Source organism: Pseudopodoces humilis, chromosome 5, assembly GCF_049639895.1.
Source record: "Pseudopodoces humilis isolate 2021_Gansu_Grassland_sample_001 chromosome 5, ASM4963989v1, whole genome shotgun sequence".
Classification (NCBI taxonomy): Eukaryota; Metazoa; Chordata; class Aves; order Passeriformes; family Paridae; genus Pseudopodoces; species Pseudopodoces humilis.
The window spans coordinates 22,626,704-22,645,127 of NC_142204.1; the positions used below are offsets into that span (position 1 = coordinate 22,626,704).

General features: G+C 39.9%; 1 protein-coding gene across 3 annotated transcripts in view; it reads right to left on the reverse strand.

Moving 5' to 3' along the window:
* MYH9 (myosin heavy chain 9) overlaps nt 1-18,424 on the reverse strand; it is a 69,794-nt gene that overhangs the window by 34,135 nt on the left and 17,235 nt on the right. For all 3 annotated transcript variants that reach the window (XM_005527559.3, XM_088055586.1, XM_014256628.2), the window contains exons 3-5: nt 14,873-15,029; nt 4,698-4,725; nt 3,875-3,968 (exon numbers count right to left, since the gene is read on the reverse strand). In XM_005527559.3, the coding sequence (XP_005527616.1) occupies nt 3,875-3,968; nt 4,698-4,725; nt 14,873-15,029 (279 nt within the window). The remainder of the gene's footprint in view (nt 1-3,874; nt 3,969-4,697; nt 4,726-14,872; nt 15,030-18,424) is intronic.

Consider the following 18,424-nt stretch of genomic DNA (forward strand, 5'->3'; position numbering starts at 1 on the left):
TGTACAATGAACTACAAGTCTTAATTTTTTACTTCCACGATCGCATCACTTCACGCTTGCAAAGTGCAAGGCCAAACAAGACCCCCAGCCCTGGTGGAACTGCACATATACAGAAGGAGCAGCTGCTGCAAACACCTTCATTCACTGTCAAGTAGATGCAACAAGGGGCTTAGCCCTGGTAAGGGAACCTGAGCTGGGACATCACCTGTCTCACAACAGACCCAGCATCCATTACAAGGAAAAAAAACCTTGAATCTAGGGTTCAGTCCTTGAAACTCTGTGATAGTCACATTTCCCCTTGTGTTCTACCACATGTACTGAAGTTGGAATGCTCTTCCCTCACACCATTCTTCCCCATTTTGCAGTGCAGTCCAAGGCCTTTGTTTCTAACTGAAATTTGCTACTATTCAAGTGAGAGATGACAGTAACACAGCACTTAAACCCAACTATGGAACAAGGAGGGAAGAGAAATCAGGCTTTGACATCAAATCTATTTTAATTATGTGGCTAAAAATAAAACCAAGACCATACTTAGCTAGACAAAGACTGGAAGTTTATGCAAGTCCACATACAATAGACCCTAATGTTACTTAGTACTTCAGGAAAAAGTGTCTTTAGTTTCAAGTAGGTGTTGGTAAATTGTAGTTTAGAAGTGATTAGGTCTCTTGAAACACCAAGGTAGCAATACGCATAGAGAATGCCAGCTTGGCCTCACAGCAATATGAAGTTCTGGGGAAAGGAAAATGCTGAAGAGTTGTTCAAATCACTAAGCTCTCCTGATTTGCCGCAGCATCATGACACAGTGGGAAAATCAGAGTTCTCAGCATGCCACAGTAACAGCATAAGACTAAGTGTCTGCAATTACTGTACCCATTCCTCACTGCATGTTGTCTTAGTTAAAAATGCAAAAAATTTTTTTAGCTTTTGGGTAGAGTCTGTTGGGGTTTTTTACCTTATATTTTGATAGTCACCTTTCACTGATGGAAGACACTTCATTATTTTTATACAATGGATAATTTTGCAAAATCAAACCATTACAAGACAGAGCTGTCTATCACAAGCTTTCTAAAAATCTTAAGGTTCCTAGCATTAAAATGCTGCCAATCTCCTGGCACCTGTAGTTGCCATTCCTTGACCTGAAACAAATTTATTTAACACTTGGCATGCACTTGAAGTATGTGCAATATTCCTCGTGAAAACAGAAGCAGAAAAAGCTACTGGGTCTGTTAGTCTGTGGTTGGCAGTTCCCAACACTCTTCAACATGCTCTCTTTCTACTGCTCTGAAATTACACCAACCAAATTCCTTGACATCTACCTTGTTCTCTGAAGTTTTTTGCATCTCATGCACTTTTTGAAATGTTTTCTAAGCAAGATAGAAGTTTTTCCAGCTATTTATTCTTGAAGAAATGCATCCAGAAATCACATCTACCTTTAACAGCATGCAATTTTTAAAAAATTATGGGGGAGGGTGTTTGCATTGTTTGTTTGGTTTGTTGGAGTTTGTTGTTTTATTTTTTACTCTTCAGGGATTTGCTTTTGTGTTCTTCTCTGCAGTCATGTGAGAGATTACCAAATAAGTAAATCCCAACTCCAGTCGGTGGATGGGGGAAGGAGAATGATCATTTTTAACTGAAGTTTTGTTACAAATATTTAAATATCAGCTACTATTACCCACAAATTTCCAGTTAGATGCAAACACACATCTTGAAAAATCATTACATGATTTAAGAAAACAGTAGAGAAGCTGAAATTAAATACAGGAAAACAGTGATTTCAACTTCCATAAATAGAAGTTTCAACAAATGAAAAAAAAAATGTTTCTATAATTAGATTTTGAACACCCCTCAAAAGGAGCCTTAGTGTGCTCAGAAGTCACACCACGCAGTTAGAAGTTTATTTAGCTGAATATACTAATACACTGGGAATGGTGGAATACATCACTACCTCCAAAACAAGTGAGATAGAGTTAAAGAATATGTTTAATAAAACTGATTTTGCCCTGATACGTGGAAAAACTCCAGTTTACGTCCAAAAGCTCATGGTAAAGAATGTACCACTACTTTCTATAATATCCTTCATTAAGATCTGAGTCTAAAGACAAAATTCTTTCATGACCACCATACCCGAGATCCTCAAAAAATTAAACATATTCATCTTCATAAACTCTTATACTCTGATTCCAAGTTTGCTCTGTAAAGAAGTGTTGCAGAGAGCACTCACTGCTGATTAACAAAGGCTTCAGCTCTAAATCCCCTCTGGTAAGGTCAGTTCAGCCACAAAACGTGGGCAGTAGGACTTTTTTAAAAAATCAAAACTTAGGAAAAAAAATTAAATATCAAACTTGAGCAAATCACCAACCAGTCCAACTTAGGACTGTTTTATTATCCTAAGCAGACTGCCTGTCCTGCTTTGGTGGTTCAAATTTTACTCATGGACAAGCAGTGGAAGAATACTTAACTCAACCCCATGACTCTATTTTCCACGCTTAAAAAAAAAGAAGAATGTTTCTAAATACAGCTACTGACAGACCATGGAAAAAGCCTTCATATGTCTGAAGTTTTGGCACATACAACTTTTTTTTTGGTAGAATTCCAGAAGTTAGTTACTACTATGTGCATGCACACATACAGTGTGCCTGAATGCAGAAATGCCTTTTTATTTATACACTCTACATGCATTAGACATGCCTACACATTAAACTACTATAGGAAAACTTGCGTCCACTGCATCTCTACATACCTGGCACTTGGCTTTCATTAATGAACATTTCCAATGTGTTCAGATCTGGCTAACAAGCCCACAGTCCTAAAACACCCTGATTAAACACTTAACACTTAAACATAGTGTGTGTGTAACACCACACACACTATATGTTTAAGATTCCAGGAAAGCCTTGTCCGGTCCTATTGCCCTGGAGGAATACTTCTAAAATGATATGTATCTGGGAAAATCCTGCAAGAAAAACCTTAAAGGCAAACTAGTATAGAGCACAATTCACAAGTATTCTTGATATCACTACAGTCTTCAACTGAACATCCTTACAAAAAGATTACTGTGCACCACACACAAAAAAAATAAAAATTGTGAATTGTCTATGGATTTGCTTTAGCTGCAGAAAGTGATATTGGTGTGGAGTGAAAAGCTGCTCAAAAAAATCACACAATGGGACAGAAAACGCATTCCTGGTGCAGAACGTGCAGTAAACGTGCAGCTCACCTACGAGGATACAACTGAAGAATTCGGCAATAGTCCATCGGGGGAGAGGGAGGGGGAAAAAAATATAAGTGAGACATCTTTAAAGTCCTCCCACCATCATCACCACCCTCCTCTCATGTGCTGCTAACAGTTGGCTGTTTTCCCCCCTTTTAATGATTCCCTACCATTTCTAAGTTTTCAGCTGATGTCCACTAGCCTATCAATGTATTCTCCCGTTTTCAGACAGAACATGTAATGGCCAGACCTAATCTATAATTGTACAGAAGAAATGAGACAACTCCTCCACAGAAGGATCAGTTTTAAACTGTCTAGATTGGTTATAAGAAATACATCCGTGTGAAAAAACATCAGTACAGGTGGTGCATTTATAGCAGCTCTTGGCCCATGCACTTGCCCACAAATCCAAGGGGTTGTGGATGAGTTTACGCCCACTGTAGATCCACCAAATTCAAAGGAGTTATGACTTTGAACAGTGTTCCCTGACTTGCAATTTTTGACACACTTACTGTTTCATAGTTCACTGACCACCTCAATCCCCTGAGAGATGTTAACATCTAAGCTTCTGCTGAGGAATATGTCTTTTACCAATATCAGCCAGTATATATTTAGTGTCCAAAGTCAGCAGAGAAATAAAGCATCGTTAAACCTAGGTCTTACCTGGTCTTTTTTGGACTTATGCGAGGAAGCAACATGAGCCAGATACTGAATGACCTTCTTGGTGTTCTCTGTTTTACCAGCTCCAGATTCACCTCTAGAAAGAAAAATCTGTAGGTTATCCACAAACAAGATGTAAGGTGACATTATTCTATTTCTAATCCCAAAAGGGCTACCGACATCCTTAACTGCATTCTAGCCATTGCAGCACCTCAAAACCAAGGGAAAAAAGCTGGGCTGCAGCTGGACTGCAACATGGAAGGCAATGAAGAACTACACTTTCTAGTCACTTGGATACAAAGACTGTCAAGTGGCTGAGGAATAGCTTGGAGGCTGCTGTAGAGGTTGGGGTGAAACGTAATGAAGTAAATCTTTCAAAGGGAACCCTCCTGACAGCAAGAAGAAACGTATCAATTCCTTAAGCATGGCTGAGGGACAATCAATTTTACTGTGTCTAAAAGACAAACTGCTGCATCAAGAGTATCTGTTACTCTATCAGCCTCATCAGTATGCATGTACTTAAATGTAACAGCTGCATCAAATCTGAAGGATCACTCCAAGCCTTTTCCATTGACAAAGCTGTATTTCTTTAGTAGTTTGAGCACAGGGGCTGTTTCAAATCCACCCTTCCCCCATTCATTAGAAATATTATTTTGAAGAAGGAATTATATATTGGAGGAATTGTACTGAGACTTTCCTTGACTCTCCATTATTACCTAATTCTGTAATTCCACTACCAGCACTTAACATTAAGAGACTCCTTCCACCAAGAACGTAAAAACACAAACTTTGACATGCAGACAAACTGACAATTGGAAATACTCACGTGCAAAGGATGGACTGATCCTCTCGATCTAGAAAAAATTTTAAAAGAGTAGTCAGACTAGAACTCTGAAAGTAAATTTCTCTGACAGAATGAAATTAATACCAAAGACACCAGTAACTAGTAAACACTGACAAATATCTTCAGAAACAAAGCCAAGTAACCCCTTCTCTGGCAAGACACCCACGTCCTACTGTATGCCAAAGTATAATGGCACCACAGCAATTTAGTTTTCTTCATCCAGAAGGAATATTATTTGCATTACAATTTTTCTACAAACACTACAGAAGTCTCCTAGTGAATGATTCTTTACCACAGAGCTACAGTATGATGTGCATCTACTTGTTCTTCAGCCCCTATTACAGTAAGCCCATACCGAATTACAGAAGTTATCAGCAGAATAGTGAAAATGGAAGAGGTAGAGGAAAAGTGGGACAGCAACTGTTACAAATCCCAAAGTGTCTAAGATTCACATCAAATATATGCTTTCAGACTAAAACAAACACTGGAGGCTCAATGACAAAATATTTGTTGTTTATTTTACATAGACTGGGCCCGTAAGCTAAAAACACTGCGCAGCAGCCTACATCCTATACAGCTGATTGTTTGAGGCACCATCCCCTATTGTATTAACACAGCAGTTAGTAACAATAGAAACCTTTTCTTTTCCACGTTGACATACCAGCAGACATACTAATGCCTGTGTTCAATTCCCAGCTGTGGGTATCTTTCCAGTTACAGAACTTAATTCATGCAGCCCATTCACCACTATCTTCTCCCACATCTTTAATCTCCTGTCAGCATTCATCTATGATTCCACTTCATTACGCACAGTCCTGACCAGTCCTTCCACCACACCTTCATCCCACAGCTCCTGCACACGCTCCACCAATTCTGCCCTGCTTCACTTTCCTCCCTGCGCCCCACCCTGTGCCCATCTACCCCCAACCCATGTTCCATACCATTCCTTCACACCACCAAGAATGAGCCGGGAGCACTAGGAAGACTGGAGAGTGCCCATGTGTACACCATAACAGCCTCAGTAGCTTGTAGTCATCACAGAGACAGTGAAACATGGAAGAGGTGGGCACAGCAAGTCATTGACTGATAGCCCACAAGAGCCACTGGGGCACTCAGAACACACTCTGCCACTGAACTCAAAATCCCCATTAGGCTGGGTTTTTTTTTTTTTTATTTGACGTTAGGTGCGTGTTTGTTTCTAAATCAAGACCAGAGGGACTCCCAGATTATTAAGTCTGAGAAGCTCAGTAACACAGCATCAGTTAGATTTTGTTCAGACATTGCACTTTCCTTTTTCCACTCATTGCACTAGAGTAACATCTACTCTCTAAAGAGAGAGAAAGAAAGCCTCAAACATCCATGGCAGGATGCAATTCACTGGATCTCTCCTAATTTTTTTTTCAGTAATTAGTGACCACTGACAGTATGTTTATGTGACTATCTCCACATTTTAGCTACTGGTTCTTTCTATTCTTTCTCCCCATAGCTTAGAGAAACCAAGCACACTCAGTATTCTTCCCACCAGACAGTACTTAGATGATATAATTAAGTCACCATTCAAGTTGTTTTGTGCAAGATAAAGAGATTGAGCTGTAATTAGGGAAGGCTTTCTAGTCTGATAGATTTCAAGTACCTGAAATCTCTTTCTGTACCCTTAAACACTGCTGCTGCAAGTGCATTTAGCATTTCAGTACTAACGTCATGAATGCCACATTCATCATGAAAAATCTCCCGTACACCCAGTTTGCACATATTTTTGTGAAATAAGGAAAGCTGGCAAACCTAACAGGTTTGAGATTCCATCTTAAAATATTCTGAAGCCAATAATGGAAGCATTAGGTTCACATGCTACATATACGCAGCTCCTGCTCTTAAGCATCTTTACTGGAAACTGATTGTATGTAGATGAGCACAAAAAATGAGAGGAAAACAATCTGCTTTTTTCCTGTTATAACTCAGAATATTACCTGTCATTACCCTGCTAATACTGTTCTCAGAAAGTGCTGATCAGCCCCAAGGCTGGAAGAAGGAAAGCAGAAGAAAATCACGACTCAAACAGTTTTAGACTGGCCAATTCTTAAGCCTTCAAAACTAGATACTGCAGCTTTACTTAAATTGCATATTCATTTTTTCAAGTGCTGAATTTATTCACTGCCTTTGAGACACACACTCCTTTTGCTGAAGGCCAGGCCAAGAGTAGAAGTTAGCCAGCTCCAAAGACCTCACACATTCAGGTTCCCAGTGGGTCAAGGGCTCAGCAGGCACATGCCAGCCCTCTGCATGACTGGGCACTTTGAGGGTGGATCAGGGGAATAACTAATGACTCATTTATGGATTGCCTAAGGAAATGTATTCTTGGGTAGTACAACACCTGAGTACAATTCTGCACCACAAAGCAGGTATGTGAAAGGACAAGACTGTGCCTCTGAATAACATCTGACTTTCAAAAGCTTGAATAAAAACAAACAGTTCACTTGTCCAAAAGAGGTTATGCTCACATTCAGGTACTAGAGAGGCTCTTCTAAGAAGTTAAGTCTAAGAGAGAAAGAAAAAAAAGATTAAAAAGAGAACTCTAAATAAGGTGCTCCTTATTGCTGCTAACCAGCTCTGATCCTGGAATTATGAGCTGGGGCTTCTCAAACAGGCAGTGGAGCCCCAGGCACTTGAATAGCACCTGCCTTCCCATTTCCATCCTAGAGATGATCCAGCAAAAAGAATACCAGTAAGCAGACAGATAAACTGACTGCCCAACAGAAAAAGAGATGATCAACATCAGACAATAACACCAAGCAGCTCTTTGGCACTGAATACTTCTCGATCCTGCCAAGTTTTCTCATACTTGATTGAGAAGTTCTCTCCAGCCTTTTTCCAGTAAGGCAAGGTAGTCACAGCACCCTGGATTGACCTTAAGGAGTCTCAAAGGGGCAAGCACAGGATTTTCCCCCACCTTAACACAAAGAAAGGTATTGAAAGTGGTCAGGCAGGAAAAGCCACAGACGGTGTTCGAAATCCTCTTGGCATGAAGCTTTCCTCCCCCAACATACTTTTCTGGTGGCCCACTGCAGCTGCCTTAGTCACCTCTGCTTTAAGTCAGCAGGAACGTACCTGCGAGTGCAGGCAAGTCTCCGGGAGCATGCAGACACTGCCATAAAAGGCAACATTCCTGTTTGCAATCCGGGGGAAATTCTTTCCCAGGACTGCAAAGCAGCAGTCATTGGGATAGCTGGAATTCTTCTAATTGTGTATAGACAGACAACTCAAATAATGTGTTGAGCAACAGGAAACTGGAGCCGACCAAAGGGGCAGAGAGCTAACACATCCAACGCGTAACTCGTAGATACTCTTCAAATTAAGAAGAGTTTCAAATGCCAATATTTGTTCTCCATATGATACTAACTTGTGCTATCATGAATCAGAATTCAGTTGTCCAGGCAAGAGGCCACCTCCACCTCCCCCCCCCCTTTTTTTTTTTCAAAGCATCATTCAACATGGGCGTACTGCACTACTTCAGTCAGCACTTGCCTTTACTTCATTGTCAGTTGTGCAAGCAACCTACTCAGCAAAAGAGAATGTGCTGGGTACCATAAACTCAGTTGCTTATAATAACACAATCAAGAAACGCCTGATTAAAAGAAATCTGCACCTGCTTTTCAATCCTGAACAGAGTCACTTATTAAAAACAATCCAGAATAACAACTCATTAGTTAATTATAGCAACAGTTCTATATTTCAAACCAGCTGACAAGGAAAGCTTTTTATCTGGACTCTTCTTCAGCTCTCATCACCATAGTATTCAAGTGATCACAAGACACAGCAGCCTCAAACATCCAGAAATTTAGGAAGTAAAATATCCTTCAAATTTAAACTATACAGCAGTATGGTATAATAAGATCAGTAGATTAATTTTACTGTGTAAAAAAACCCCATACTATGTAACTTATTCTTGACTTTCTTTAGTCTAAGAATAAAAGACTGTATTTAGACTGCTGACTGCTTCAGCTTACATTAAAAACTCAACCAAAATTTCTTTTCACAAAAAGAGACATCTTTGTACATAGAAAGTACTCAACCAAATATACTACTGCAAAACAACAGATGTGAATGAATGCTGAACTGCTGTGGTCAAATATATTGGCATAATTGATAAATTAATACAGCTCCAAAGTCTTGAATTTTGTTTTCAAATGTTTTGGGATGGGAGAAGAAAAAGGCTAGGAGGCTAGAAGAGAATGTGCAATTTAAGCTCTACATCTCAGTTGCAGAACGTCCTACCAGGCCTTTATCACCCACTTCCTCTGCATGAGTGACTCTCGTTTCAAGCCTGTTCATCTCCATAAAAGGAGAAGTAATATAGCATTCACACAATGGTGACATCACCTCTGCAGCTAAGAGGAAGTGGAGCTGAAAGGCAAAGGCTTGGCTTGCAGTCCCCTGCCTATAGCTGACTCACTAAGGCTAAAAGCTTAACCATAGCTCAGGGTACCACCCACCTCCTAACCACGGGCGTCTGGCAGCCCAGCCCTCCGCGTTCCCGTTACTGCGCTGCTCCCCAGCACCCGCTGCATGCCTGCAGCCCAACCTGGGCTGGGCTGGCCAAGCTACAGAGCTGACCTAAAGCAAGAATTACTCTTAAATGCATCTAAGTGCTTCGACCACGTAGTAGTTTCAGCTCTTTACTGCCTCCTCAAACTTCTCTTCCAACATCAACATAATTTTTACGTCCCATGCCGTGTCCTTTCCTCAGCGTTCTTAACACAGGAGGGGCCGCAGGGACACTGTGCTACACCGAACAACCCCACTGGCATCAGACCTAATCAGGTACATTCACTGTGCTGCTTTAACCTACATGCTGGCTTGAATGGGATCAAAAACACTCCAGGTGAACACCAGGACAGAGCCCAAGAACCTGTTTTTGCACTGTCATCTAAAGAACATACTACAGAGAAGTTTCAAAATGCTAACTACCATCAAGTACAAAAAGAAAGAGAAAAAAGAAATCAAACGAAGGAGAAACATAGCATATCCAAGACAGCTCTCAACAATAGGGCTTCAAAGTGTTTAAAAAAAAAATCAAACATGAGAAACTTCAGTTGGCAGGAATACTCTAGTACCAAAATTCAGCTCTGCATTAGCTGAAGTTTGAAAACAGTTACAAGGAGAAAAGTAAATTTCATTTTTCAAAATGAAACGCATCCTACAGTGTCAAATGCAAATATTTATTCCCTCAAGACATTTTTGGACTAGAGCCCATATCTCCCCTCCTCTAACACTCCTTAACTGGATCTGGAGATAGCAGAAAACACGTTGTATGCTGTAATTTTAGGTTATGCAAATGTTTATGAAGTTCTGACAGAAAAGAAAAACTAGTATACAGCCTGCAAAAAGCTCAGGCAGCTCATGATATTAAAACAGTGAACTGCAGGGAGACTGACAACTGGGGCTGAACCATTACATAAGTGACTGTCAGAGAACTCCTGCTCTGGTTTACAGGAATGAAGCAAAAAAGGGTGTGGTAACTTACTAAAAAACAAGTGGGCAACCAGACTCTTTTTTAGCTCCCTATTCTCATGAAAACCGCATCTCAGGACACAGATTTTTAGAGCTGCATTTAGAAATCGCAAGTAATTCAAAGCATGTAAAACATTTCTTCAGGAAATTAGAAACAATGTACATATTTTCTTGCCATTTGCATCAAAACAAATATCCTCTGTAACTAGCATCCAAATTTCATGTTGCCCTTTGCATGAGAAACTTGAACGAATCTGGAAAACACTTGTGAAACCACAGGCTATATTCTTTTAGGTTTTAATGGAAATTGAATTTGACCTTTACATGCAACTTGAAAGAGACATGTGTGCCTTCACCTAATCAGAGCAGGTCTCAATTGAGATGCACTGACAGAATATTATATGGAAAAGAAAGATGCTCTTTGGGGTAGTAGTGCATTATACAGTGCAGCACAGCAGCCCCACGTTAAGAAGCAAGCTGAGAAATGATTTGGCAGCAAGTTAAAACAGAAGTGTTCTGCTAGTTTGTAAACTGAGAGAAACATGCAAACATTTAATTACAAACAAAACATCTGAAGGTCTATATTCTACAGATCTAGATGACTGTCTTTTGTGAAAATCACAAGTGGTCCCAAGGTGCATGTGAGGATCTACAAAGCAAGGGATTTGTCTTACAACATGTAACACTGTGCTTCCTCCCTTACTGTAACAAGGTCACTAAAAATCATGAAGTCACTGTGCTTCAGAATTTTTTTTTTAAACACCAAACCCAGGGACTACCTAACTTCCAAGTGAACACCAGCACAGTTCTGGCTGCACAGGCTCATTGCAGACTAATCCATCAAGGTCAAGGAGGGTTTAACCATTGCTCAATGATTTTCAGTTTTGTTAGGTGAAACATTAGGAGCCCTCAGGTGATGTGGAGAAAACTGGATAAGAAAAGAGATGGAATACATTCATTAGCTAAGTGCTGTCTATTCCCTCTCCTACCCATCTTAGTTGAAGAGGTCCAAGCTTTGTAGACCAGAATAGTCATACTGACCTAACCTATTACAGAAGTTTTAGATACTCTTCAGGATATTAAAACAGATACCATCCTCCAGATACCAATGAAATTTCTATCTTCTATCACTATCTGACACAGAAGTTCTCCATGTGTGTTCCAAATAGACAAACAGGTGCTGTTTAACAGCTTTAAAAAATGTTTTTCTAAATTGAGGCCCTGGAGACTGTGAATTGGGGTAAAGAATGTACCTCCTCAGTATACATCTGCTGCATTAGAATAATGATTTGTTTGCTCAAGACACCACTCCACTTGCAGGCACTGTGTTTCAATCTTCAGCACCAGAAGAATAATTTTTCTGAAAGCAGATCTCAGTCTTCTGGCATCCAGGTTACCCAGGGACCAAAAACATTAAGACAAATGGTTGTTTTCTCTGAAAGCAAAATTTTACACTTTTTTGAGAGTTCTTTTCTTGAAGCACAGGAAGTCTCTCCAGGTAATACATAGCAAAATAATATTTTCATCTTATTTCTGAGAGTCACAGTCTTGGGTCTGAGAAAGGAGCGGGGAAAAAACCCAGTAACAACAAACTGCCCACTCTGAACATATCCTTCACCATTTTATTTCTTCAACAAAGTACTTCCAGTGAAAATTAACAAAAACCAAAATAATCTCTTGGAATATCTAAGTGCCCTGGCATTTCTGTCAATGAAGTAACCAGAAGATACAAAAAGAAGACCAAAGCTCACCCACAGTGCATCAGCACAGATGCCTGAAAGGGGTTAAATAATTTGTGGATAAGCAGAGGTTGGAACAAAACTCTCATCTTCCTCTCCCTTCCTGATGAACTATCCCTTTGAAAGCCTTGCTTATTCAAATACCATAAGTTGACTGAAAACCAACAAAAAAAATAAAAAAAAATCTGAGCCCAAATCAATTAACACGCAAAGCTTTTCCACACTGTCAGCTTAAGAGATAACTATACCCCGTGCTGACAGAAATCAGAGTCAAGTCAGCTTGCTATCCTTCTCCAGGCCATGAAGGATTCCCAGTCTTCAGGGCTCTGAAAGTAACCTAGGGAAGGCAGCCTAATCCTAAATGCCTCTGGCTCATGTGGAGCACCCGACCCTTTCATCTTCTATTCTCTGTACAGATTCCTGCCATTACCACTGGCTGCTGCACCAAACCTCCCCCACCACTGAGCAAAACCGAGAAAGTGGAATAGGAATGTTGCTTTCCGTTCCCCTCGAGGCTAGCCAGGACTAGAGACACTGCAACAACCTACTACTCACCCTCACTCCCAGTAGCAGACACTGGAATGCTACTGCTACCCTTTGAAACAAGGAAATAAGGCAATAAAAAACCCTTAAACAATCTCTAGAGGGTCTTGCAGCACACAAAGGTACCTGTGAAGCCACACAGAAAACTCTCCAAACCCAGTTAAATAGATCAAGGCAGGCTAGTTCAAAAGCTAATTGGGAATGATGTCACATCAACAAGCATTCGAAAAAGTCAGCAAAAAGGTATCTTAAACTAGGCAAAGAGCTGGGGTAAACCTCTACACTGTCAATACTGCTGAGAATACAGCATAGCTAGAATTGTTCTGGGAAAGGTAAACACTCCAGCAGACCTCATAGCAACTTTCCCATGCTTGGAAAACAGTGGCCGGGCTTCTCCAGCTTTGTACAACAAAGCAAGTCAAGTCTGGGAGTTCCAAGTTTTAGACATCATCCAAGCGGTGGTCTGACAGACCTCCTCTTTTCAACACGAAAGAAAATACCCACATAGATTAATCATTACCCCTGAACCACCATCAGACCAAGGTCACCTCTCCCCTGATGCAGATTTGAACTGTTTGGGTATCTTCTGTCACATACTGATACACTTGGCATGGATGAAGGACAAGATGCAGGCACGTGCACTTTCAAGTATAAGGGCAATAGACTTTTTCAATCTCCTCACAACACTGACAAAGAAACTGTTTCTGATTCTATGTAGAAAAGATTTCTTTCTAGGGAACAGGAACTTTGGTACAGTTAAGTCAATAGCTTGTTTAACAAAAATACAAATTAGTGCTTGAGCTAACAAGGAAGAGGAAATGGAGAGAAGGAAGTAATAAAAGAAGGAAAAGTGTAATGAGGTATATGGACAACATTCTGCCATGTATAATACAGGTGGAGCAATTGTTCTTGACCATCACGGCAGATCCAGTCTTTCTCTAGGGGAAATGAGATCCTTTAGAGGTCCAGGTTCACGGGTTTTTATCTTCTGGATATAGCATTCATTTCAGAGTAACACACCAGCAGTATGTCTGTAGTTCTTTGAGACCTGCCACATCTTCAACAAATTGCCACCAATGACTGCCACCAGTCCACTTCAGCATGTCTGTGTGCTGACCCCTCTCCATCCTAGGCTTTTATAAATACAGATTAGCTGATCCATGACATTAGCTCACCCCTGTACTCTGCATGGCACCAAGATTTAGCAAACTTTATCAGCTTTCTCCACACCAAGTTTGTTGGAAGCCACTAGGACAGGTGAGTGGATAGAGATTTTCTTTCTTTCCACTCCGGGAATCTGTATTATTATAGTCCTCCTATGCTTGGAGGTGCAAGTGGTAGCAAGGGCAGGTGAAAAGCAGAACTCAAACTGAGACTAATGAGAATTTTAAAGCATGATTTTATTATATCTGGACTTTGTTCAAAAATGTGAGGCTAGTGACAAGATCTAGGAGGAACAAAGACCTTAATCATTTCTAAGCATCAAAAAATAATGGAGCAGTAACATTCATAAAGGCATGCCAAATCAAACTGTCCTTTACACCCTTTAAACCTTACAAAATGTGTCTCCTCAGAAAACCCAGGTACAAACAGGAAGTAAAGCACAAAATACCTCCACACCTGAACCTCTCCAAGCATCACACTCGCCACCACTGACTCTGTGAAAGACCTCTCAGAACCAGGAATATGCACAGGGCATTCAGAGTACCATATTTAGAAGGTCTTATGCGATAAACAGGTAGCAGATAATATCCATAGTACTCTTGATTCACAGTTGTATAATGTGAAGTGAAATAGGTCTATCCACTTCTTTTATTCCATGAAAAGGCAACAGATATACTTAATATTTCCTGGCAATGAGTTTTATTAACAAAGTAAGAATATAAGCAAAACAAGTCTTGACAGTAAAGCTACCACTGACCACCACACTTTGAAATACAGGTTATACTAAGCTTGTTCCCCCCAACCAGACTGTGCAACTGGATTTTAAGTTGGCTTTTGTTACAAGCCTCTATCAAACAATACACATACCTATCCACCTACAGCTATCTCAGTTCATAAGCTCATCACTGAGATGGAAAATTTTCTACCTCAGTTCTCATTGCCTGCTTCTCTGAACCCCATACATTCACACCAGTCTGTTCTTTATGTCAAATTTAGCTCTCACCAGACTTTTTATAAGGTTCTTCAATCCACTAGAACAGGAGAAAGCTATTCACCTGAACACAAAAGCTGGTACCAAGTAGTGTCTGTAAGCAGGGACAATAATGCCTTTTGATAGCAGTGAGTTGTTGTTCTCCTGCAGTGTTTTGACTGCAACCTTGATTTGTGATTTCAACAAGAGTCATTATCTCAGTCAGCACCCACCTTGCATCATGCTCCTGTAGGCTGTGTCTGTGATGGCATAGATATGAGGGGGCATTTCATGTCTCTTTTTGCCTTTGTACATCTCCACTATTTCTTCTGAGTATATGGGCAGGTTCTTGTAAGGATTGATTACCACGCAGAACAGGCCTGAGTAGGTCTAGAAAGAAAACACGCCAGCAAATAGAGACAGAAATTAAAAATGTTGCATATTTGCATATTTTAACAGTAATTTACTTGGAAAAACAAACAAATCAAACAGTGCTTTTTAAAGTACTTCTTCCAGTGATGCCATATGGCATGCTTCCCACTAAGCAATATTAAAATCTGAGGAACAGCTAAAGTCCTATAACCTTGAGCAGTACTCAACTTTTCCAAGTGTGCACTGAGCATCAGCTGGCCCATCAGTCAAGCTGATATCACTGGCTCCCCAGCTGATTAACAGTCCACTAGGACTGGCTTTTCTTCCTTTCAAACTTCCCATATTTGAAGTCAAGTGCCATTTCATTATCTAATGTAGGTGCTTAGCTCCAAAATGCATACATTTTATGTTCTGCCTGATGCTTGATATGGACTTCTCTAGTAAATGATCACTAAACAAAATAAAACCTCAAGCCAAAATAGGTACAAAAATAAAAATAAGACCAATGTACTCCTGAGAGGTTTTCAAGACCGCTGGACTATGCCTAAGGCAGTGCTCTCCTGTTCTGAATGGGAAGCTGGATTACATGGCCTCCTGAGCCTGAACACTTTCATAATTTATAATGTAGTATGACTAGAACTAGATTCAAATTGTAAGGTCAGCAATGTATAGTATGTTCAGTAGGTATGTTTAGAATGCTCAGTATTGTTTTGAACCAGTCAAAATAGAAAACAATTCTAAAGTAGTCCATGCTAAAGGAGTCAGCGATATACACCAAAGCTTACTTCAAATTCATATCAAATGGTTAATTCATTATCTACGATAGCAAACTTCAATTTTTCAATTAGTTTCCACTGGCTTAAATTGCACAGTTCTAATGGAATACAACTGTCAAAACAACACTTCCAGTGAAAATATTAAGTTTCTTTAAAAAAAAACAAACCCAAACTTTGAGATCCGAGTACCAAAAAAAAAAAAAAAGACCCAACATTTTTACTTGCAAAGGGAATAAGAGCAGAGGCTTCTTAGATATTTCCTAGATATTCTAAGAATAGCATTCCAAGCCCAGCTCCTGGGGTTTAGAGCTATCCTAGTTCCCTGTCAACTTTAGAAGCAGCTGTTTGAAACATCTGGAGAGGAGCAGCTTTCTACAGCAACTTCCAGTGCTACCAGAAGACAGTACATTTGGCACTTTTTATTTCTATTGCCAAGATCTCTTCTATTGTTTGCTCAATGAAGAAAGAGTGCTTTGGAGTGGTAGAGAGTTCTCCACAAGGAGCACAGAGAGTACTTAATCAGATTTAGCTCCTTAGCTAGATAAAGGTAAGGATTAGACTGCAGTGATCAGAAGGGTGAAAATAGCATCTACTACACAGTTTGTGCTCTTATATTCAAACTTTCGACATGCTAGCTTAACACTAAGTAACAAGTCCACTCTTATATGCAGCAGATTCAGATATAGATTCAGACAGACGTCCTCCAGGAAGCAAGTTTTTCATAGATATTTAAGGTTTCTTTTCCACATCCCAATATAAACAATCAAGATATGCTTCCAGACCTACTTTTTTTCCTATTTTTTTTTTTTAAAACATTTGAGGAATATTTGAATGACTTACAGAAAATACTAAATGTCTTTCCAAAGTGGAAAACTATTAAAGTTGGCTAAAAACCTTTTGGCACAGTACTTCTAAAGTTCCAGGCAGCTAAGCTTCCATGAGACATTCTAGTCAGGTTAGGTTTCAGGTAGTGCTTGAAGGGAACAGTTTAAGGAGTTTACAGCAACCAAGCCAGCAATGTCAATTCCTTTCGCCTCAGCTTTAGTTCTTCATCAAGTCTGACAACACTTGCACAGCACAGAATAAAAGCTGAAAGTTTGGATGATGCTTTCCTGACCTTTGACCACACTGGTGGAAGACAGAATAGGACAAAGAGACAGAAATGAGTCAAAGCAAGAGCAGCATGCTCGCAGTGCACACAAGTCCACAAGGAATGTAGAGTTTTCTTAGCTGTGTACGTGTAACTCTTCATAGCTGTGACTGCTGACAAATTAGAATGGTTGCTTATCAAGTAAGTAGACTGCATAACTAAAGCCACCCTATGGATGAGAGCAGCAGTTTCGAAAAGGGAACACATTAATTTCACTTAGAGTGATGAAGCCATGGAGCAAGTATGCAAGAAGAAGCTACCATCTCCTTCCAGTATTCTGCTTGCCAGGAGAAATACCTAAGGGAAGTTTCCATGCAGTAGGATGACCTCAGCTGTGTGAAGGGATAATTCTGTCTAATAAATAAAGAGGGGTAATTAATCATGGCTGGGATAACCAACCGAGTACGACCACCAAGTCATGACTGCTGGTCGAGCCCACTGCCAGTTTCATAAAGGAAGCAAGTTGAATTGCATTAATAAGCAGAAGCCAGCCCTACCACAAGAAGACAAGAGTTACCTTCATCTTATTAAAGTACAAATAAAGACTTATATGCATAAATCCCTGAATTGAACCCAAGGTTCCAATTGAAAGGCTCATCTATTATAAGCATAGCTGGCTTGGAAATCAGTACTTTGTCTCAGACATTACTATCTCAAAATAGAATTCTGGCATTATCTTTCACTAACTATTTCAAGTGACACACATGCCAAACTGGAACGAGTTTTATTTTTCTAACTGCTAAACTAGCTCTGAGGAGTTGAAAGGACCATCTGCAGTATGGCACAAAGATGACAGCATCAGAAAATTTATTTCCCAGTAACAGTTAACTTCAATAAAATAACTGGAACACGTACAATTGAGCTTTGAGTTTCACACTAAATACAAACAAAGCAATTCATGTAAGCAAAAATTATTCACAAAAGCTGAAAATTATCTTTTGATAAAGGATTCCAAATATAAAGGGTTAATATGAAAACCAGTCTATTAGCAAGTCACCTCAGTGCAGAACAAACTGATGTTTGGAAACAGCAAACTGGTGTTTGGAGTCAAGCTCTTAGTTCTTGAACTGTTTGGCACTCCTCACTCAAAATCTGCCTGCACCAGCAATAAGATTTTCTCCCCTTCATATTACAGGATGGAAAGACAGAAAAATAAAGATAAAAAAATAAAATGGAAAAAAGACAATAACTTATAAAAAACACACAGCCCTGCTGCCAAATAAGAAAGGAAGTAGAAGAACAGAACTAAACTATGCTTGTGATCTTTCCAGAGACATTTATGCTGGAGATGCATTGCGTGTACTCCCTTTCTTCAAGCGGATTAATGATCAACTAACAGCCACTGCAATGAAAGTATTTTAAGCCTTCCCATTAATCTCCTGACTTGCTGAGAACTGCTGACAGGTGAGATCAGTCCATTTCACAAGTGCACAGGAACACAGTTTTGGCAAGACTAAGATTCTGTAATAGAGGAATACTATGCAAGG